The sequence below is a fragment of the Hippichthys cyanospilos genome, chromosome 16 (assembly GCF_059441005.1).
Source record: "Hippichthys cyanospilos isolate Australia breed blue-spotted pipefish chromosome 16, RoL_Hcya_1.0, whole genome shotgun sequence".
Classification (NCBI taxonomy): Eukaryota; Metazoa; Chordata; class Actinopteri; order Syngnathiformes; family Syngnathidae; genus Hippichthys; species Hippichthys cyanospilos.
The window spans coordinates 10,825,654-10,847,636 of NC_142384.1; the positions used below are offsets into that span (position 1 = coordinate 10,825,654).

Consider the following 21,983-nt stretch of genomic DNA (forward strand, 5'->3'; position numbering starts at 1 on the left):
TCAAAAATGCCTCACATTTTTCAGGAACTAAACAGTTAGTTAACTAGCATGAAAAAAATGGCTCACAACAGCTGTATAGCTTGCAAACATAGCGAAAGGTTACTTAGCTAGCTAGTCTAGCCTGTGTTTGTAGCTAAAAAACCAGTAGACAAAATACGCACGCACCCACACACAAACACACGCACACGCACAAACGTAGTGCTTTGAAGTCAGTCGGTCGGTCGGTGAGTACCATATTTTTTCTGACTATAAACCGGACCGGACTACAAGCTGCATCAACAAATAGTTAACAGAATATTAAATAAATTAGTATTATAAACCGCAGGTTGTAAAATTAGATATACAGTACATGATAGATGGTAGATGGAAGTTTTTTTAATTTTTATTTTATGTAAACCTTTTTCTTTTTCAAACTGCCTGGTTTAGAAATAAGAGCAGCACCAACATATTTGAAAAAAAAAACACTTGAAGTGTTAGACTACTGAACTAACACAACAGCAACATGCCTGGTTATGTTTACTAGTAGAGAGCGCTCTCTGGTGGCAAGTAAAATAGCAGTTCAAAATAAATACTCCCTAGTGTCTTCTTCTGTCTCTCTTTGTTTATCAAGAGAGTACCTCCTGGAAGCTAGTAAATAAAACTGCAGATAAGACACACTGGACTATAAATGACAGGATTCAAAGCATGAGAAAAAAGTAGTGGCTTACAGTCTCAAAATGATGGTAGTTTAAATGGTATTGCACATCCATTTCTAATGTTTGGGAGCTAACATTTTAAAGCACAAAAAAGAGATTTGTCATCTCGCACAATTAGCAAATCAAGAAATACAAAAGCACAAATACAGAAATATAATTAAAGTTAGACTTACGTAAAGTATAAAAAGTGGAGATTAGAGTTTATTTTTTTAAAACTTTGACAAAATACAAGTAGCATTCAAATAGAATGTATAGCTGGGAGACCTTGAGCAGTGAAAGGAAACAGAAGAATAAAACAAGACTTTATTACATTCATTGGCTCTCATTTTCTGAATATGTACATATGAAAAGCATCTGAATGAACTCCCTGATTAGAAGACTATTATTATAATAAAATGAGATAAAGATATAATGGTCGTATTGCTGGTAATTTAGCAAAGGTCATTGGTGGGGAAATGAGACTTGTCATGATCAACGATAAGACATTTATTAAGTGAGCGCCGATAATAACTTCAGCCAGGGATCCCCCTTTCACTTTTGTGCTCCACTTCCTGTCTAGCTCCCCGTTACATCAACCAACGTCATACAAATATAACACATGCGTATTATTACATTCATATTACATTACATTACCATACAATACACTCTTTGATGTTCCTGTCGGCGACTGAAGGTTACCCGTGCCTGCAGGACTATGAAAATGTCACAAAGGCCCGGCTTCATTTTCCGACACGTAAATAGACATTTCCCGCCAGAGCAAGCCTACTTTCGCTGACTGTGACCCGCCCGCCATGTCGCACATATTGCGACGCGCGACCCCATTGTCACCACACGGAGGCCGTCATGGTGCTACCTCATCATAATTGTGCTGTCATGAGCTGTCGCCGCATATATTTCGACTGTAAACACTCTCGAGAGAAACATTGGGCTGAGTACCTTTGAATCCAATAAGCAGCTAGCGTATAAAAAATGGACACAAATGTGGCAATACTTAAAGGGACAGTGTGTGAGATTTAGACCGTTTTTCATTACGGACTGCAGGAGCTGCTGCAGGTGCTGCATTTATCATTGTCCGTAGCTAAAACAAACATGGCCGCCTCCGCCCCCATATAATATATTTTAATGATAACTAGACCTAGGATTATATTTAAAATATACTGCTGGTCATTAAGAGCGCATTCATTTGCAAGTCTTTGAAATTAACAATCTTTAATTTATTCTTTTTTAATGAAAAGCGGTCTAATTCTTACACACTGTCCCTTTAAGACTTAAACATCCAACATGGACCAGGAAGTTACTTGATAGCTAACAAACTGAAATTCCAAACAGAAATGATGCTGAATTAGTTACAGTTTTGTCCAAAACTGTATCATCCACTTAGCTTAAGTTGTCCTCATTAGTTCAATAAGCACAGCTTTTAATCATCAGATGGACAAAAGACCAATATGATGTTTAAATCTGTTTGTTATCATCGACCCCACTTTGGCATTAGTTTACATAAACACGTTAATACTCTTAATATATTTTTGACTTCTGTGGCTAAGGAAGCCAGCTTTTAGCTATCAAACCAACAGAAGTATCTCAGTTAGTCAGTTAGCTTTCAAATAGTGTTTTCTTTTTTTGAAAAACTGTTTTATTCTGGCATGAACTTGCGTGACGTGGTTTTGTGCAGTCAATATAACATCAGGTCACGCCAGGCTCGCCTCATTTCCGCCAAGTCCTTGCTGCGCGGCTCTCTACCACCTCTTCAATTTCCTGCCACGGTGCCAGACAACGGCACGTCGTGGCAAAGGCCTTCGACTGCGCAAACAGAAAAAGCGTAAATACGCCGACAAATATATAGAGTTTAATAAATCATTGTTTGTAAGCTTTCAGCTATTCCAAGTATTTCATTTTGACAAGTCAGAGTGAGAAATCCTTGACAAGCGAATAAGAATGTGCTGTAAAATAGTGACAAATAACACAATGTATTGTTATGGCGTTGAGTCAGTGTTATTCTTTTGGCACAGGTCGGTGGATCTGCGACAGGGAAGGGTGCGCCGTTGTGGGGGTGATGACAGCTGAATTCATTTTAATGCCACCCATTGGAACGATTTTAAAAACATATAACAATTATTCAGAGGGGTTGATACCAGCTGCTCATTCTTGAATGAAGTATGCCTGATATGATCCACCACACATGTCCATGAAGCTCAGAATAGGTCTGCTTGCGTCCAGATTAAATTCACAAAAATTGCGTTAGAGCAGCTGCACGGATGGCAGGCAAAGGTTTAGACTGTCTTTCTGCCACCATTGATTTTAAGCATATCGTGAAAAATGCGTGAATATCATTAAAAATGAGATGCAAGATCGTGAAAATAAACATAGTAGTCTTGAGAATGAAGATATGAAATCTGAAGATAAGGAAAAACTAAAACAGAATATACGACATACTGTTTCAGTGTTTCCTGGAGACTGCATGAACACGGATACATGACGGATACATGGCATTTCCTACACACACACACACACACACACACACACACACACACAGAGGGGCGTCTAATTGCAATCAGCGTGCTCTGCGTGTGCAAAAGGAAATAATCAGCGTTGATTAGAAACGCTGAGTCGGATCACAGTCAATCATATCAGTTCCTGCCTCCTCCCTAACAAGTCAGGCAAAGTATTCTGTTTGTGTGTGTGCGTGTGTGAGTGTGTGAGTGTGTGTCCCCAAAAAAATGTTGCCTCTTATCATTTGGACTTGATGATGGATGATGCCAATGAGATCAATTAGTTGTGGTTTCTTCAGCGACTGGTAATGGTGTTAAATGTGTGTTCAATGAGCCGGTCTGTAATACAAAAGCACATTAGTGATGCAGGAATATAATATGAAAGATATATAATGATTGTGGAAGACATCATTTCAAAGGGTGTGTTTTTTTAATCATTCATTAAAAGCGTCAATGTAATGCCTTGGCATACGTTTGCTTAAATTATCTTTTTAATTGGCTCATTTCACCCTAATGTCTCTTTTCCTTAAACCTTATTGTTGTGTGATAATGTAATGATGTTTTTGGTCTATATTTACCACTGGTACTAATGCATATCAGTTTTTGATAAATGCACAGTATGACAAGCTAACACAAATGTGTTTACCTTTTTTTGTAAATAATAAAACAAATCTGATATAGTTTATATTCCATCCTGCTCTTTGTTGTGACTACCGTCATTGTTTTAGTTTTAGTTTTTATTAAGGGTTTTACTTTTCAATCATTTTCTTACTATCCATTGTAAAGCATTTATAACGATTAGTATTTCAATTTCTTAATGATTTTGCTTTCAATTTCTATTTTTCGCATTTCCTCTGTCCGGTAGATGTTGTTATGATTCTAATGTTTGTTTGTTTTTAAGAAATTGTGTTGACTTTCTTTGCTCACCTAGCGGACAATTCTCGACACAACATTGCTCTCTAGCGGTACTTGAAGGCATCACTACCACGTGCAGCAATGATAATTACCCTTCAAGCGTCAGAGTTTTTCAATAAAATATTCCGTTTTCGACTTCAAAAGGTTTTATCTTGAAAATCGTTAGCAATAAAGGGGTACTGCAAAAGTTGCTATGCGCAAATTTGCTACTATGGCGTTTAAAGGGTGAAGGCAGCGTTCGTCAATTATTTGCAAAGCCCCCCTTGGAAAGAGAAAACATTTTGTGCCCCTCAGACTTGCCACGCCGACCATTTTTAAGATTATTATTCATAAAAATTGTAGATTTAAACCTATATCCTTTTTAACGCTGACAAAATGAAAACTATAAATATAAAACATCTTTCAACAACCGCTTAGCTATTTTTTACAGCATTTATACAACAGAAAATAGTGCGTCAGTCAAAGTGCCTGAAAAAAAAATGCCAATCCTTATTTTATCACACATTTTATTACACTAAAAGTAAAATAAAAATAAAAAATAAATCCTTTCCCTGGGGTCATCCATGTCCCACTATTTGAGAAGGACTGATTTAAGGCAACATGTCAAGCCAAACAAATTAATTCATAGAGTCCCTTATCACAGTAAAAGGAGTCTCAAAGTGCTACACAAAACCACAAGAACAGTTTTAGGACAAAAAGAAGAGATCATTTCATATATTTTTAAAGAGTGCATGTGATTCAATTCATACGGTATAAATAACAATGTATTTTAAAATAACAATATCAATTTATATTAGCGTTATAAATTTCATTAAAAGAGTAAAAATGACCATTTTTAAAAAGTGCGGGTGGAGTTCTAATACAGTAACACATGTGTCACAACTCTTGCGTTAGCTTGTTATGAGTCCAAGAGATGCGAGTATTTTTGATGGCAGTATTCAATGAAGCTGAAGTGTTCCACAGTGAACGGGATGTCCTTCCACTTCTTGACCGTGGTCCTGCCCTCCGGTGTCTGCAGAACGAAGTGTTTGATGGCGACATTGGCTAGCAGCGCCACCTTGCGGTACTTCACCTCATAGCCCCATTGCTGCAACACAAATGCTTCCTTTGTGGGACACTACATACAGTATTTGAGACGCAAAGTTGTTTTTTGTGTAAGATTATCCTATTTGGGGTGAAATTCTAATATATTCTTTATCCTCTGTGAAGAACAACTTATATTCCTATGTATTGTCAGTTTTGACAGTACAGCAGAAGTGTATGTCTGTTATACTGCCCCCCGGTGGTTAAGGTACACAATGACAGAAAAGTCAAGCCAACTCTTTACCTTTTCGCAGTTGCTGTTGTTGCACTTGATGATGCAGCCTGGCTCCCAGTCCTCAAACGTCTTGTCCAAAAGTACCATATGACCCTTGTTATAACGATTCCTGAGAGCACAGACACTTGTCAAGAATCACTTAAGTTGAATCGAAAATAAATATTCACAAACGTGTTTTCATTTTGAAAAAACAACTCTAAACATTTTGGGGCGGCTCGGTGGAAGAGTGGCTAGCATTTCCGCCTCTGTTCAGGGACACCAGTTCAGGAAAGGCAACTATAGAAAATGGATGGATGGAATTCTCAACATTTTGCCGATTTTGTGACGTTGCAGACCAAATTAGTAATGGAATCATTACAAATTTTTGGAACATTTTCTGCACTAGCTCTTAAAAAATAACGTTTAAGGAAACAAGCTTTGATTTTTGCGTTTGTGTGATGTAGTGCATATATACGACGCCAGGTGGTGCAGTGGCGCTCTCAATTTCAAAATCTGATGGGAGTAAAAAACATTAAAAAAAAAAAAATCCAATTATGTTGTATACTTTTTTCTTCTGGTTTCATAAAAACATACATTGCCCTCAAGATATTGTGTTGATGTTCCTACCACATGTATTTACATGTATTATTATTTATATATATATATATATATATATATATATATATATATATATATATATATATATATATATATATATATATATATATATATATATATATATATATATATATATATATATATATATATATATATATATATATATATATTTTTTTTTTTTTTTTTTTTTTACTGGGCGTTGCATTACGGAGCATTTAAACATCAATAAACCTGCATCAGCGATTAAAACTTATCACTACATCTGACACTGTCAAAACTTAAAAATTAAAGTGGATTTTCAATTCAATCAATTCATACCAATTATCTCATTGGTATGAGCTGTGCAAAAAAATAATTGAGAATCACCAGGTTCGCCAAACATGGATGTGAGCTGACCTGAATTGCGGGTTGACGTTGACGTAATGCATTTTTTCCAGCAGTTTGATGTCGTCGCCTCGCGCCACCGCCGTCAAGCAATTGCCGCACAGCAGCTGGACCTTGGTAGACTGGTAACGACTGTTCTTCTCCATCATGCTCCTCTCCGCCACTCGGACTAAAATCTCCGCTTCCGTCTGGAGTTTGGCGATCTGTAGAGATAACCCAAACACTGGCGATTCGTCACTCATGTATATTTGTCGACAGCTCTATTGAGATTCAGTTAAATTCCCTGTTATGTTCTTAATTCAGTCACTGGGTCAGCAGGATCACTCACCCTCTCTCTAAATTCTCCTGGGCTCATCTGGTGGATCTCTTTGATGGCCCTGGTGGTGAGCCCTTCCAGGTAAGTGTTGAGGTGCTCGCGCCGTTCCTCGCGCCCGCCACGTTGGGCCACCAGGGAATAGTGGCTGTCTTGGGCGCGGGCGCGACCGCTCGCCTGCTGCTGGGCGATGTCGTTGGTTAACAGGCCGTAGCGCACCACCAGATTGCACTTGGGGATGTCCAGGCCTTCTTCGGCCACGCTGGTGGAGATCAGGAGGTTTATGCGGCCCCAGCGGAAGTTGCGGATGGTTTCATTGCGATCATGCTGTAGGGAAAAAAAAAACAATTGATGCCAGGCGGTTCAGGAAAATGACAATGTCTTTGAAGTTTACAATGAACATCTTTATACTACGGAATCATTAGATCCATCATGGGAAATGAACTGTTATCTTCATTGCCACCAGGGGGCACTCTCCACTAAACGAATCCAGGCATGTTATGTTGCTTTGAAGTTTACAATGAACATCTTTATACTACGGAATCATTAGATCCATCATGGGAAATGAACTGTTATCTTCATTGCCACCAGGGGGCACTCTCCACTAAACGAATCCAGGCATGTTATGTTGTTTTGGTGCAGTATTCTACCAATGCAAGTGTGTCGGCGTTACGTTAAAAATATTTTGGTGCTGCTACTATTTCGAAATGTGCAGGCAGTTTCAGTCAGTCTTGAATCCTCAAATATTTAAAAAAACATCGCAAATATCTGTTGTCACAACTCAAATTCGATGACATACGTCCAATTAAAAACATATAATGCATAAAGTATATGATAAACAATTTTGCCACAGTACTCAATCATTACCTGCGACATGCCGGCGCTGCCGGTTATGATGGCGGGCTTGATGCCGGCTAAGCAAAGGTTGCGGTTGGCGAGCACCCACTGGTAAAGGCAGGATGTGCTCTTGCGAGTTTTGCTGAACAGGATTGCTCTGGACTCCATGTTGGGACTAAAGTCTCTGAGCAGGGTGGTCTCCAGCTGCTCCATCTTTGGGTTTGTAAAACGCACGTCGTGGGCCAACATCATCAACTTGGCTCGGTTATCTGCAAGAGAGGAACAGGTCACCGATTTTGGGTTTCCACCGAGTTCCAGTACCGAATTGGAAGACCTGATTCAAGAAGAATTTTTGAGTTTGTTTGGATTCAAACTTTTTTTTTTTGCAATCTGGATCAAACCCAGATTATTAACTTGTACAAATAATGATGACATTTGAGTGATAAATATCTGAATATTTTGATTTTTCTTCATGGGCAGTGTAAATTAAATCTGGATTCAGAGCAAAAAATTGTAACTTGATCTACTGAGCTCATTAGTTCTAAACAACTGATTATGCTTAACCGGATTTTCCATCTTAAATTTGTGCAAATCACACAAACAAAAAACTAAGCAAACAAAAAAGCTTTTTTGCGCGCTCTTTTTTTCGCACACTTTTTGCATGCTTCTTTTTTACATGCTTCTTTTTTCTTGCATGTTCTTTTTATATTGTGTGCTCCTTTTTTTATTGTGTGGTCTTTTTTGCTTGTGTTTTTCTCTTAGGTGTTTTCGATTTTTTGTTTGCAATTACTTTTTTGTTTGCTTATTTTTTGTTTGTTTGTGTGATGTTGAATTCTAAACACCCGATGAATTTCAAACTCAGTTTTTAAATGTAATTTATTAATGGTGGATTACACCTGGATTCCAGAGCATCACTATTGTGTGTGGTTGACGCACGAGGATGACAGATTTGAGATTTTCAGACGTGTAAGTGCCCACCTTGGAAAAGTTTCACCAGAAAGCGGTCAGTGTCGTCAATGATGGTGGTCTCTTTGCCCTTGTAGAAGTTCCCCAGAGAACACAGCGCGTCCTCCATCAGCAGCGTGTCGTTGATCAGCAGCGCGTCGTTGTACTCGCGCAGATGCAGAGCACATTGTTGCAGTCGTCTGTCGCAAATCTCCACACCTGGATCAGAACATTGCGCATTCACATTACCTAAATGTACATTCAGAATAAGTATAACAAATCGCAATCTAATGATATTTTAGTTCAAATTGACTGAACATGTGCGATAACATTTTATGCAATCTGATTCTAATCTGGATTTGACTTGCATGATTTCATACAGTATAATTGACTTTTTTTAAAATCTTGAATATACTGAAATTGACTAAAGAACTGAATCAGATTTTTTTCTCCGATTCAAAATGTAATAAGATGTTAAGAAGCACAAAAAATTGGAACATTATAAATATGTTTTATTATTATTATTATTTTTTTTTTTTTTATATTTCACTTGAAAATTTCAAAATGAAATGCAATACAAGACCTGTCTTCTGCAGTGCGACCACATGATTCTCATACTCCTGCGTGCCAAGCTCTCTGATGACGAAGTCCTCGGGAGGCTTCATGAAGCAGTGGATGCGTCGCATCATCCGCTTCACGTGGTCCCCGAATGGATCCTACCAACATACGCACAGTCAGCTGACTTTGATAAAAATCACATTTAGAACAAAATGTTGGTGTGCGGGGATCCTACTTCCTGTCTTTTTTCCACAATGTCAAAGAATTTTGTGGGTCTGGGCACTTTCAACTTGAGCTCCTCTGCGCAGTTTTTGGTGGAGACGATGGCGCAGTCCAAGTTGGCACAAATCTGACAAACACGTGCAATTTACAATTACTATACTATGTATTAATGATGATGGTGTTGATTATGGTTATTACTGTTAAATATTTGAATTCCCTCAGTATATGAAGCACTTTTAAAGCCAAAAAATGAAGCCCAAAAGCAAGGTTGCATCCTATACTTAACAAGATGGCATCCGTCAGCCACATATGTACCTGCAATATATATTGCACGGCCTTGTCCAGACTTTTGGCTCCTCCCGTTCCCGGCGACGCCGTGAGCCCGAGAACCTGCGGCAGCCGTCCTTCGCCTTTCTTCTTCTTCTCCAAATAGAGCCTCATGATCTTGTTGTACACCGTCTCCTTGTGCGTGTAATGGCACTCATCCACCACCAGCAAGGTGATGTCTGGAAATGATCTACTGTTACTATGGCAACGTCCCTGCCACCCCTCTTTTCCGGTTCTCTGCGACCCACCTGAGAGCTCCACGTGCTTGGCTTCTTCCTCATTGTTGAGCGCGTTCAGGAGGATCTGAGCCGTGCAAATGAGGACATCTTTTTTAGACAGCACCTCGCCCAGGAAGTCCTTCTCGTGGCTGTCGCTGCTCACAGCCATCACGGCGTAGTCGCGTCCCAGAGCGGGAAAGAACTCATTGGTGTAGTGTTGCTCCACTAGGTGCACCTGGACATCAACACAAGGATGAGAACGAGAGGGCTTACTTTTGGGACACAGAGTCAGATGTTCGATGTCAGTCACTCGACAATGAGATGTTTTACTTGTCAATGAGATGTTTTACTTCCTGGTTAGAAATGCCAGTTCCATAAAACACATATTTAATAATAAAAAAAAATTGCCAATGTGCCAAACGTAGATAATATGCATTTATTTAACTGTGTGTATTTAAGTGTAAAAATATTATGATCCAGGTCCTTTAAAAAAAAAAACAAAGGCATGTAATGTTTTGCAAAAGACAATTTCTCAACAACCTGCTTCATGTTACAATTCATTTGCTCCTAATTTGAAAAGAAACTAAACATTTCCTGCCTTGACATTAATATACATTAAATTTGATTAACTGATACCTTAAGAAACTCATCAACATCTCACGTATCCCCTTGAAGTGCCTTCATGTAGCCACAGGCGTATGCATATCCCCATTTGAAAACCACCATTTTTCAAATAAAAAAAACCCAAACAAACACCATTATTGCATACATGGAACGAAAACTAGACGTACAACAGTCAAAACAATAAATTAACAAGAAAACTAAAAAGAGACTTCTTCATGATTGAAACGGTAATTTAAAGACATCAAAGAATCGGTGAGATCGAGAGACTTTCATTTGTCTTTTTTTTGTCACGCACATTTTGGCTAACGGTCGTATCTGGACAAATGCGCTTCATGGTTGAAAGACATCAAAGAAGCTGTGAGACGTTTTTTTTTTCATGAGACATTTTTCAGATTAATTTTTTGGCACGCACATTTTGGCTAACATTGTCGTATCTGGACAAATGCGCTTCATGGGTAAATGAGTAATAAGTAATCTTCTCAAAATTGAGAGACTTTCTTTCATTTGTCTTTTTTGTCACGCACATGTTGGCTAACGGTCGTATCTGGACAAATGCGCTTCATGGTCGAAAGACATCAAAGAAGCTGTGAGACGTTTTTTTCATGAGACATTTTTCAGATTAATTTTTTGGCACGCACATTTTGGCTAACATTGTCGTATCTGGACAAATGCACTTCATGGGTAAATGAGTAATAAGTAATCTTCTCAAAAGATATTTTAAAAAAACAGCGTCGATGTAGCCTATATCTCAATAATCTCAATAATTAACCTTTTGATGTGAAATGTCTCTTACGTAAAGATCAAATTATGGGACGGTACACTGCATAAGTGTTAATCAATAAATGCATTGATTTTCGAGTAAATGAACTTACAGTATTGACCAGGACCACCACCTTGGCCCCGGGCGTCCTCTGCAGGTGCTTGTGCGCCACGTAGACCGCGGCTCGCGTCTTACCCGCTCCCGTGGGAAGCCAGAAGATGACGTTCTCCCCCAGCAGAGCCCTCTGGACCACCTCTCTCTGGTACCCGTGCAGGTCAAACTCCGACATTCTGGCCAATCTTGGGCAGATGAGAGCAGAATTGGATGTATTTTAACTTTAAAAGATGTGACTACACCAAGCGGATTCGCCCCTTTTACGATCAAAAGTGGCTCGGGGGTGAATTTGGCAATCACAAGGTTGTTATATGGAGTAAGATACAGGCAGTTACAACAGAGTAAAGTCGGGTATGTACTTACAACGGAAGACAACGATTTCCTGTATTCCTATTTTTTTCCGGGTTTGCGGTATTGCCGTGTCCAAAATGTATACAGACAGATCGTATTGGGTAGTGTCGTTATTTGAAGTCAAAAGTTGAAGAAATCTTAAGTTGGTAGAGTCGCAGCGCACAGGATCGCAGCAGCATTCTTGCTCTCCTTCTCGCGTCAGGAAAGCGAAACTCACGGGGTCAACATGACGTCACGCCGAAATTTGGCATCGTGACAACAAAAAAAGTCCGTTTCTTTTCACTTATTTTTTATCTTTTATATTATTTCTGTATACTGCCCATTAATATTGTAATATGTTGCTGACTGTGTGTTGTATGTTTATATCGTTTAATTAAAAAAAAGTCCGTTTTTTTTTTTTTTTATACACGGTGGCGGACACTAGGATCATGTTTCTCACCCAGTAGGCATGTTGCTATGATCCTTTGATGCTTTGATCCTGTTGGCTTTGTCTTTGCTGTTTTGGACTTGTATCAGTTTTGTGATGGCATGCGAAGAGTAAAGATCTCCACTAGCACAGCAACGCGTGGTTTCTTCGCCTCGCCGCAACACGTCAAATAATATCGCAAACCGTGTTACACCCCTCCATAACTTTCCTCTGATCTTAACTCATAAAAACACACAAGAATATTAAAAGCGGAAGTCCACCTAAATCGAATTTCTGAAGGAACAAAAGTACAACACAAATTTTTTAGCTGCTCCCAACAGCAATTTATTTCCTTCCATTTGATTCCATAGTTTTAATTTTGCTAAAAGTAAATTACATGAGGAGATAACTGTATGTTCGTTTTTTTTCTATGTGATGTTATGTTTGTGGTTTACAATTAATTGAAGAGAGGGAACTTATTTTTATTCCACGCATATACTGTTTTTAAGAGTTTCACTTGATTGACGGATTTACATGAGGCACTGCACGGTGCATTTGAAACGTCCATAGCATGTTTAATAACTCAGAAAACGTGGCATTCATTACTGAAAAGACTGAGGTTTTGCTTTGAAGAAAAATGTGTTAGAACTGTCAGTATAACCTGACATTTTAGGGGAAATATTCCCTTTCTGATACGAGTTTATGCTTCTAATTCAATTCACATCTCGTCAGAGCTTGACGAATTCTAGCCAACCAAACTGTTGAGATAAGGCATGACTGCACAATTTATTTACTCACATGCAGGTAATCAATTAAGGTGATCAATAATAAAACATCAAGCTGGTAGCATTTCGTTTTTACTGATATTCTATCATGAATACGTCATGCTAGAGAGTGAACTTGGTGCTCTTCCGTCAATACACGTTAGTGAGCTGTTTCTTTGGGCAGAGATGGCTTCAGTTGGAGATGTTGCATTCACATTTAACTGCCAAAACACTTTATTTACCACCAATAACTTTATTGTCGTTAACAGTTATACAGTGACAATAACTGACATTTGAACCGTGACGTCATGGAAAGCTAACACTTGATGATTCAAGGAAGTAAACGTGAGGTTTTTTTGTGGATGTATGTGAAGGCAGAAAATTCTTAAGTAGCACCCAATTAATGCACTTAAAACATTTTAAGACAGGGGTACAGCAAATGTTTTTCTTTTGTACCTCTGTTCTATGTAATCACATTTTTAGCACAAAGGAGCATGAAATGCCAAGATTCGATTCTTTTTTTTTGTGACTGATGGTGACAAACAAATTCTAAAACGTTCACTTTCTGGCACAAACTTCACTTAGTGCTTTTTCATTTTTTAAATATATTTTTATATACAAAAATCGGCAACAAAAGGAAAGCAGAAAGCGCAGCAGGGAGCTTCAAGTGTGTCAGTAACCGAAGGCAACGTGGCTTTCAAGTCCCCGAGGTCCAGTTTTTGGCGACTCAGAAAGTGGAATGATGTTAAATTTCTTATAAATAAAGTTGGTTCCTGGAGTAGAACTTTGGTACGCATTTGACTCCTGCGCAAAAAACCCCCCAAAAAAACAGCTAAAAGCAAAGCAAAGACGAATTATTCATTTTTCTATGAGGCCACCGTCCTTGAGCTTGAAGTAGAAGAACTTTTCAAGCGTGTTGGCTGACTTGCAATACTCGCTGTCGGGCGGGTTGTACTCGCGGCAGTTGGTGATGATGCGCTGCAGGTCGGCGATAAACAGCTTCTTGGTCACGTAGTAACGATTTTTCAGGCGCTCCGTCATGGTCTTCAGGTCTGCAGAGAGATGCTAACAACTTAGAGCACTTTCCAATTAGCAGCAGTTTGACGGAGAACGAACAAATCTCTCCCAAAAAGTCTTTAAGCTGTTTAATTCACCTTTTGGTGGACATTTCCTTCCTATCAGTCACAGGTTTAAGGTGACTTGTGTGAATTGTTTATGATACTACCCCTGGTGGCAAAGGTGAGCACACCAGCAGAACCGGCACAGTGAATTGAATTCATGAATGAAATCATGATGTACATTATGATTTATAAGGGAAGTCAAGTCAATACAATTTCTTTACAGTAATATATTCTATGCAGCACAACCAATAAAAGCATAATATTTTGATAAATATTGCGTTAGTATGAATTAAGACGCAAAATCCAACGTTATGCTCTTTTTGGGGGTAGCCATTTTGCTGACTGAAAATGACATCACTGTTGGTTGGCTCTCAGGTAAAAGCCAATCACAGCTCAATTTCGTGAACATAGCATGATCAAACTCAGAAAACAGATGTCCCTATATATTTGAATTGATTGATCAAATTTTCCAAGAAATAATCATTAAGGGCTTGCAAAAACCTTGACTATGCTTAATATTTCTTTTAGATTAGACAGTTAAATGCTTATCATTTTTCATGTACAGTAGGTTAATCATTTAACATTTTCCACATACATAATATCATCATCCGTTTATCTATATGGAAGGAGCATCATCATACCGATGGGGAAGCGGATGATCTCATAATAATCGGGCGCGTCGGACTTCTTGACGGGCTCCATGAAAGGCCAGGCGTCAGGGTGAGTCTGAAAAAACATGCAAACACAATCATAAAAATTGGTGAAATTATCCAACAAGTATGCTATTTAATGAAGTGAAGTCCATGACTGAAAAACAATAATTTTTGCTTCTGTGCCAAAACACAAAATGTTTCATTTTTTTTAATCTGAACATGTTCCTACACATTTGTGTATGTTACCTTTATTTGAGCCAGTAGGTTCTTGAGCATGTTGTACAACACATCAGGGTCCTTAACCTCCTTCCTAAAAAACACAAATCATTCGAGTATAGTATAGTATAGTATAGTATAGTATAGTATAGTATAGTATAGTATAGTATAGTATAGTATTAGTATAGTATTAGTATAGCATTAGTATAGCATAGCATAGCATAGCATAGCATAGCATAGCAAATGATAAAATGTGTATTTTGAATGGCTTTGGAAATGAAAAGACCCTTGTTCTGACTCCAATTGAGCAATCGACTGTCAAAGTTTTTATTTAGATTGTAAGTTTATGTTTTTTTTCCATAACAAGGTGTCAGTGAAGCTTCCGGGCAAACATTGTGTGTCGACCAGCTTTGATAGTCAACTGATCCAAGCCCTGCTTATAACGTCAAAATCCCAAGTGCACTTACACTTTCTCTTTGGCGCTCGGCTTCCATCCGGTTTCTCCTAGGGGACAACCATGAAAACAACTTGAGCGCTGCACATATACTTATATTGTAGTTAGTGGACTGAGCCAAAAACACTCACGTATGCCGGGAATACTCTCCACGGGGATCTGTCTCACGCCTTCCTTGAAGCAGGTGAGGCCTGGGTAGACCTTTCGAATCTGACTCTGCTTCCTCTCAATCAGCTTCTTGATGATCTGACAAGGAATTAAGAGGAGAGTGAGCGACTTCTGTCGTTGGGGTGTGGCTCTCCTCCCCCACGTGAATAATTTTGGCTGACAACTACAAAAAACGGTCTAATTAAACGGCTAACCTCTTTCTGCCTCTTAATGATATGCGACAGCTCTGTGTAGGGAATTCTGGGATTCAACTCGCACTCCATCAGCGTGGCTCCCTCGTAGTCTTTAATGTAGCCCAGGTAACGACTCTTGGGCACTTTGATGTCTTTGGAGAAGCCCTGGCAAAAGGAGAAAATCAAGTCTCATTTGAGAAGAAAATGGCCAGAAAGTACAGAATTGGGAGCTCACCTGCTTCTTGAAGTAGCCGATGGCGTACTCGTCGGCGTAGGTGAGGAAGTAGAGGATGTTGTGTTTGATGTGGTACTCCTTCAGGTGGTTCATCAAGTGCGTGCCGTACCCCTGATGAGGCGAGAGGAGCGGGCATACACAAGATTTTCGTGTGAGTCTATTCCTAATGAATATTTGTAGAGCGAAAGACAGTCGATTGCTTCCATGATCCAATGAATGAAGCTTAGAAATTCAGAGACTGTGATGTGCCTCAATATTATTATTGAAGCATTGACATACATAAAGGGTGTTATTATTATTATTATTAGTCGTACTGTTATCATTTGAGTAGTAACATAGAAGTTGTGCATGTTTTTCCACCAAAATGTAGAACTCTTTGACAAATAAAAGTTTTATCAAGCTTAAGTGCTTCTTTCCCTACGTATAATAGTTTTTTTAAGACAAAATATATATTTTGTTTTACAAAAGCCACAGTGGTACGAGAATTAAGAAGAAAAGTATTATGCAATGCTAATACAAGTGTTTTTGCAAGACAGTTACAATCTTCCAAGAATTTTCATTTTTTCAAGGTAGACCTATTGCTACTGATCGAAGAAAAGAACTCAAGTTATGAAACTAAATTTGTATTTTGAATTTCCCCCCCAAGAAAATCAAGTATAATACTGAGAAAAAAAAAAAAATCAGAAAAAAGTGATGCGAAAGTATAGTCAAAATACGTGAATAATAGTCAAAGCATTAATTTCAATTAAAAACTGTGTGTATTATTCAAATAAAGTTGTTTGCTATACCTTGACCTGCTCATTGGAGGTGACTGCACAGAAGACTATCTCTGTGAAGCCCTGAGTGGGGAACATCCTAAAACAGATGCCCCCGATGACACGGCCATCTTTGATGAGGGCTAAAGTCTTGTGCTTCCTGTTTGTTGGGGGAAAAAAAAAACAAACAAAAAAAACTTAAAAATCAACAGGAGCGGGCATGCGTGTGGTATGAGACCGATGTTTCTTACGGGTCAAAGACGAGGCGCGTGATGTACTCTTTGGGCATGCGAGGTAACTGGTGTGAGAAGACGTTTTGCAGGCCCACCAGCCACATCAGGATCTTCTTGTTGGACTTCTGAGACAGAGAGTTGCCGATCACGTGGAACTCAATGATGCCGCGACGCTCCTCCAGACGGGCCGTCTCGTCGCGGGCTGCGTTGGGTGTCAGCAGGTTGGTCTGCAAACGTAAACATAAGCAATCCTGTCACCCATCGACAAACGTCAGATTTATTTTAAAAAAAAAAAAAGCTTTTTTTTTTAAAAGAAGAAAACATAATATTCAGAGTGTCATTTTACGTTATTAAGTTATTATGAGGCTGTAATTTCAAAGAAAAAACAATTATGTATCCATGCATGTTTTTGGAGTGTGGGAGGAACCGAGCTGGGAGATATTAAGCAGAGAATCTACTAGAATGAAAAAAATATTGAGAAAAAGAGTCATTAAGTGATGAGAAAATAATATATTTACATAAAAAAGTTTTTTTCTTCTTCTTCAAAAAAAAAAATCAAGATCTGTTTGAGGTTTTTTTTTTGACATGACTCAACTGACCTCAGGGCCCAGCATAGCAGCTGGATCTGTGATGGTCATCATGACCTCATTGACAAGCTCCATAGGAATGTCGCCCATCACACGAATACGCTTTGCATCCTCCAGGGTCAGCGCCTCGGGGAGTTTACGCTTCTCGCCTGAAAAAGTTGATCGGCTAAAAATCTTCCATCCAAAAATAACCGTCAAACAAAGATGCTGACCAGGAATTGGCTCGGAACCCGACGCATCCAGACCACCCAGAGACGAACCCGCACTCAGAGCCTTGGAGAGGGCAGAGGAACCCGAAACTGCTACTGGACTGATCACTGGAGAAGAAACCACTCTCATTTTACTTTATTTTTAAACATACAAATGCAAACATTCTACTTCTATTAAAAATAAAATAGCTCACTTTTACATTAAATTATCATAATATGAGGTATTAACTGCATGTGTTACCTGCATGTGCATGATTTACAATTCTATTACGTTTTTTGATAACTTTCTCAATAATAAATATTATATTTTATTAGTAATCCATTTTTGACAGATGATTTCCATGCTGTGTTGAAGTTGCATTCTATCCACTTAATATTAGGGAATAAAGTCATATCTATTCAGTGACCTTGTTTGCAAATATGATGGTATGGTATGGAATTAAAAAAATCACCCTCTTGCACCACTCACCCGTCTGATGTCCCAGCTGTGCCCCATCGGTGGCCGGCACGGTGAAATCGGCCTCCCAGATGGGAGAATTTTCCCCATAGATTTCCTCCTCTAGCATTGACAGAAACCTGTTGACAACATTGTTTGTGACTTGACAATGCAATTTGTTGAAAAACAGCATGTGAATTCTGTAACGGCTGATGCAAAACTGAAAAACTGTAGAATGTAAGGCCTCAGGCTGCAATTTCAAATGAGGAAAGAAATAAACGTGGAAAAGATCTCTTCCTTTAGGAATTTTAGTGTGAAAATGAAAATCAGCCTAGAAATATGTGCGGAGGAAATTCGTCTGGGAAAATATGGCAACACTGAAAAAAATGTGTGGGTTTGGGTAATGTGAAAAATAGTGCTCAAGATATTTAGACTGAACTGAATAGCGCAATTTGAACATGACGGTGTTTCCAGGCTTTTGACAAGTACTGTATATTGCTGTGCGCTGACCTGGGGAAGTGCGTCAGGATGAGCGTACGCTTCTCGGGCAGCAGCTTGTCCTTTTCCACGCGGAACTTTTCCAAGAGCTGTCGCCTCGTGACGGTGAAGATGGACTTGAGCAGACTCCGCCCGAAGACATGCGTGGTTTCGTAGCGCGGCAGGCTGTCGTTGCTCTGCGGCACGTGGCAGTAGCACAGCCAACGCGTGTAGTCCACCTTGTAGGCCGTGCCGTCGTCCTTCTGCGTGCGCTGTCGGTACTGCGTGGGAGTCTCCAGCTTCCAGTAGTTGAGGCAGAGCAGGAACATCTTGGATAGCTCGAACATGGTCTGCCGCTCCTTGGGCGCTAGGTGACTGAATTTGTACTGCACGAAGTTCAACACTCCCTTTGGAAAGCAACATAAAAAATACAGTTATACCTTGACTTGTCATCATCCGCAGAGTGAACTCCAGCCAGTTTTTAGCGTTACGTCCTACGCATGGCACAACTACAGGGCATGATCTGTATGGAGCGGTGTCAAGACCTGAACTCTAGGTCTACAGGGGAACCAAAGCGCCGGAACGTGTATGACAGGCGAAGGCCAAAGGTGATTATGTCAGGTAGGTTATATGAAAGTGTTAAAGTACCCCTGTAAAAAATTCACCCCTGATGTTAAAGTCCTAAAAGACCTGAAATGGAAAAAAGGAGCATTTTCTGAGGGGGAAAAAAAAACAAGTAGAATCTTTCAGGAGCTGACTTTTTGTCAAAAAGCGTATTACAGAAATACGTTAGATGAAATTTAAAATCTTAACTGAAACAGCCATGTTTTTGTCAAGAACAATGATTCACAATTTCAGGAAGAGTCCTATTTCTCTAAGTAGTAAAGTTAAGCAAAAAGTGACTTTTTTAAATTAAAAGTCAGACTTTGAAGTGACAGTTGACATTCACCTGCTCAATGTTGGGTTTCTCAAAGGGCGGACTGCCCAGTGATCCTTCTACTACCGGCTGGCTCATTTGCAGGATGCATTTTCTCAGCAGCTACAAAAATAAAGAAATAAAAAAAATAAACAATCTTGGCATAAGCTTGGTTTTCCATGGGCACTGTTTTAATGTGTGTGCTTGCCTTGAACAGGTAGAAATAAACCTGCTTGGTGTCTGTGTCTTCCTCTTTATGCACAGACATGAACAGGTTCTCTACATCCACCACCATTCCCAGAAGCCTGTTGATCTCGTCCTCAGACACATTTTCCAGATGGGACACATGATCGGCTGAAAGATGCAAAACAACAAGGCATCGGAATGGAGGTGAGAAGGTTGTTAAATGAGCAACTCTAGTGTCATTTACAGTTGAGAGCTAGAAGCAAAATGTCTGCCCCCCTTTTCCTTCTTAATTCATATTCCGCAAATGCAATGTTAAACAGAATGAGGTGTTTAGAATAGTGGGGGTGCATAGAACATATTATCGTTCATAAAACATGAACTTGACTTCCCCTTCAAACAACAAAGTAACATGCCTAGTTCTAAAAGTGTGTATTTCCTCACCAACGTTACACCACAGTAGGCCTGTTAATGCAATGAGTTTCTCCACCGCTTTCTTGTTTTTCCCTCTTGTAAAAAAGCCCAAAAAGGGCAAAGACTTAAATGAAAAGTGACATCTGTGTTCAGAACAATTCTTATCGTGATGGCATAACTAACCTTAAGAATGATGAAACTATGATAGTGACTAAACATAATTTTGAAATGTTAGGCTACTTTTGGTACACGTTATATGTGATAGTTACATAAGGTATATCACATTTTATTCATTTGCTACCACTGACTGGTATAGGTGTCAAAATTCCATTTAAACTGGGCATTTTTTGCTATGAATTTTCTATGAACAATCTCCATCCATCCAATTTTTATAGGCGCTTATTTATTTTAAAAAATATATTTCCTTAAAATAATGGATTAGATGTGAGGAGTCTGCCTGACAGCGACAATACATGGGGTTGTCCCAAAGGTTTACACGCTTGCTTTATTTTATTGGTATCAGGTGGACAGACTTGACTCCACTTTTTTTTGACAAGAACAGATTCGGTTTCAAGGAACTTGTCATGTATGTAACTGTAAACTATGCATCGGAGAACTGCGCCAGCCATTGCATTTGTTAAACTGGCATCGACCTGTTACTTTGCAACAATGCTTCAATGTCGAGTGGCCAGCCATGGACAAATGAATAATGTGTTTTAAAAACTGCAAAGCCCAATCTCTCTCTCATAGGTTGATTGCCTTAAGAATGTCCAAATGATATCTGAAATTTCATTGTAAAATTGTATAGCGACTTTTGGGACACCCTGTCTAAAAGATTTTTGCTTTTGTGTGTCAGTGGGTACCCAGAGTATGTCCACAACTGCGGCACGGCTCGCTCAGGCTGGCGGCATGCTGTTGTAGGTCTACCCGGGGAGCCGTGGGGGGGTTCGGGTTCTTCCATCCGTTGCATTTACACGTGTCACTAGCCTGAACACGAAAAGACATACCAGTGGCAATGAATGAATCGTAACGACACCCAGTGGATTTTAGTCATCACGAAGCTAAGCTAATAATAATTTTCAAATGAATTATTGGGTGTAGCTAGACAGCTAGCAGCATTGGAATTCTATCATTAGCTCCCGTTGCTACCTGTTAAAATTTATCCGCTTATGATGTTATAAATGAATAAATGTATTATTTCTAGGGGGTGCTTTGTTTAGAACTTTAGCCGGCCGAGCTAACTGGCGAGCTAACTACCTTGCAAGCGGAAAAAACGCCAAGTTTTTCGAGCTTCTTCGCCCTTGGAAAGGCTCTAACTTGGGCTTTCTTCTGGCTGGCGCGCTGCTGCTGGCTCAGCCCAGGCCTGGCCGGGTCGCCGTTACCCGAACCGGAGCCGGTCGCGACGGCGGCGCCGGACCCAGTCGACCCTGCAGCCGACTGGGCATGGAGCCGGGGTTGCAGGCCCTGCGCCGCCGGGTCCGACATTTCAAACGTCTTCTTCTACTTCACTGTTGCCGGTGAGCTGATATGCTGCGTTCGCGTTCTGCTGGGAATTTTTACAAAGAGCTGAAAAATGGCCAAATAAAACCCATTAATATCTACTTGATATGGACTCTGAAAATAATTTATCTTTACATAAATCTTTCAGAAACACTATTTCGTAAGTTGTTAAAACAATGTATAATACGTCAACGTAAAGGGCGTAACCAGCTGGCTAAAATGTCTGTAATAAGACGTTCGGTTTTCAGGGAGCTTGAAGGCAACGCGTTTTTCATGGGAATTCTGGGCAACGTAGTTGTTTTTGTTACAATTGTTTCTCAATGTTCATATAATCTTTGAACTAGGAACAAAACTTTTAGAATTAAAAAAAAAAGTTTTATTAAATGTAGCCCTTATTTATGAGGCTGATCTGCAAA

At 39.4% G+C, this 21,983-nt stretch overlaps 2 protein-coding genes across 2 annotated transcripts; both read right to left on the minus strand.

The window, feature by feature from the left end:
* Positions 1-4,588: 4,588 nt before the first annotated feature.
* Positions 4,589-11,911, minus strand: dhx58 (DEXH (Asp-Glu-X-His) box polypeptide 58). The gene is made up of 12 exons (XM_088437644.1): positions 11,680-11,911; positions 11,315-11,501; positions 9,849-10,053; positions 9,589-9,779; positions 9,287-9,400; positions 9,077-9,209; positions 8,527-8,712; positions 7,579-7,817; positions 6,727-7,038; positions 6,411-6,601; positions 5,427-5,526; positions 4,589-5,186 (listed from the first exon to the last, which is right to left on the minus strand). The coding sequence occupies exons 2-12, from the start codon at positions 11,489-11,491 to the stop codon at positions 4,998-5,000; spliced, it is 2,037 nt and encodes a 678-aa protein (XP_088293770.1). The 5' UTR covers positions 11,492-11,501; positions 11,680-11,911; the 3' UTR covers positions 4,589-4,997.
* Positions 11,912-13,070: 1,159 nt separating this feature from the next.
* Positions 13,071-21,683, minus strand: kat2a (K(lysine) acetyltransferase 2A). The gene is made up of 17 exons (XM_088437931.1): positions 21,325-21,683; positions 20,931-21,054; positions 19,679-19,824; positions 19,504-19,593; positions 18,588-18,961; positions 18,111-18,217; positions 17,645-17,749; positions 17,445-17,581; positions 16,864-17,072; positions 16,646-16,772; positions 15,858-15,968; positions 15,644-15,787; positions 15,413-15,527; positions 15,295-15,331; positions 14,858-14,921; positions 14,600-14,684; positions 13,071-13,889 (listed from the first exon to the last, which is right to left on the minus strand). Exons 1-17 carry the CDS (start codon positions 21,550-21,552, stop codon positions 13,696-13,698), a joined length of 2,397 nt encoding a protein of 798 aa, XP_088294057.1. The 5' UTR covers positions 21,553-21,683; the 3' UTR covers positions 13,071-13,695.
* Between the last annotated feature and the right edge of the window lie 300 nt (positions 21,684-21,983).

Coding starts and splice junctions, on each gene's coding strand:
- dhx58 (XM_088437644.1), bottom strand. CDS start 11,491: ATGTCGGAGTTTGACCTGCACGGGTACCAGAGAGAGGTGGTCCAGAGG. Junction 9,780..9,848: donor CAAGCACGTGGAGCTCTCAG/GTGGGTCGCAGA, acceptor GATCATTTCCAG/ACATCACCTTGCTGGTGGTG. Junction 9,401..9,588: donor CCGTGCAATATATATTGCAG/GTACATATGTGG, acceptor CGTGTTTGTCAG/ATTTGTGCCAACTTGGACTG.
- kat2a (XM_088437931.1), bottom strand. CDS start 21,552: ATGTCGGACCCGGCGGCGCAGGGCCTGCAACCCCGGCTCCATGCCCAG. Junction 15,332..15,412: donor GGAGAGTATTCCCGGCATAC/GTGAGTGTTTTT, acceptor GTTGTCCCCTAG/GAGAAACCGGATGGAAGCCG. Junction 14,922..15,294: donor CCGAGCGCCAAAGAGAAAGT/GTAAGTGCACTT, acceptor TGTGTTTTTTAG/GAAGGAGGTTAAGGACCCTG.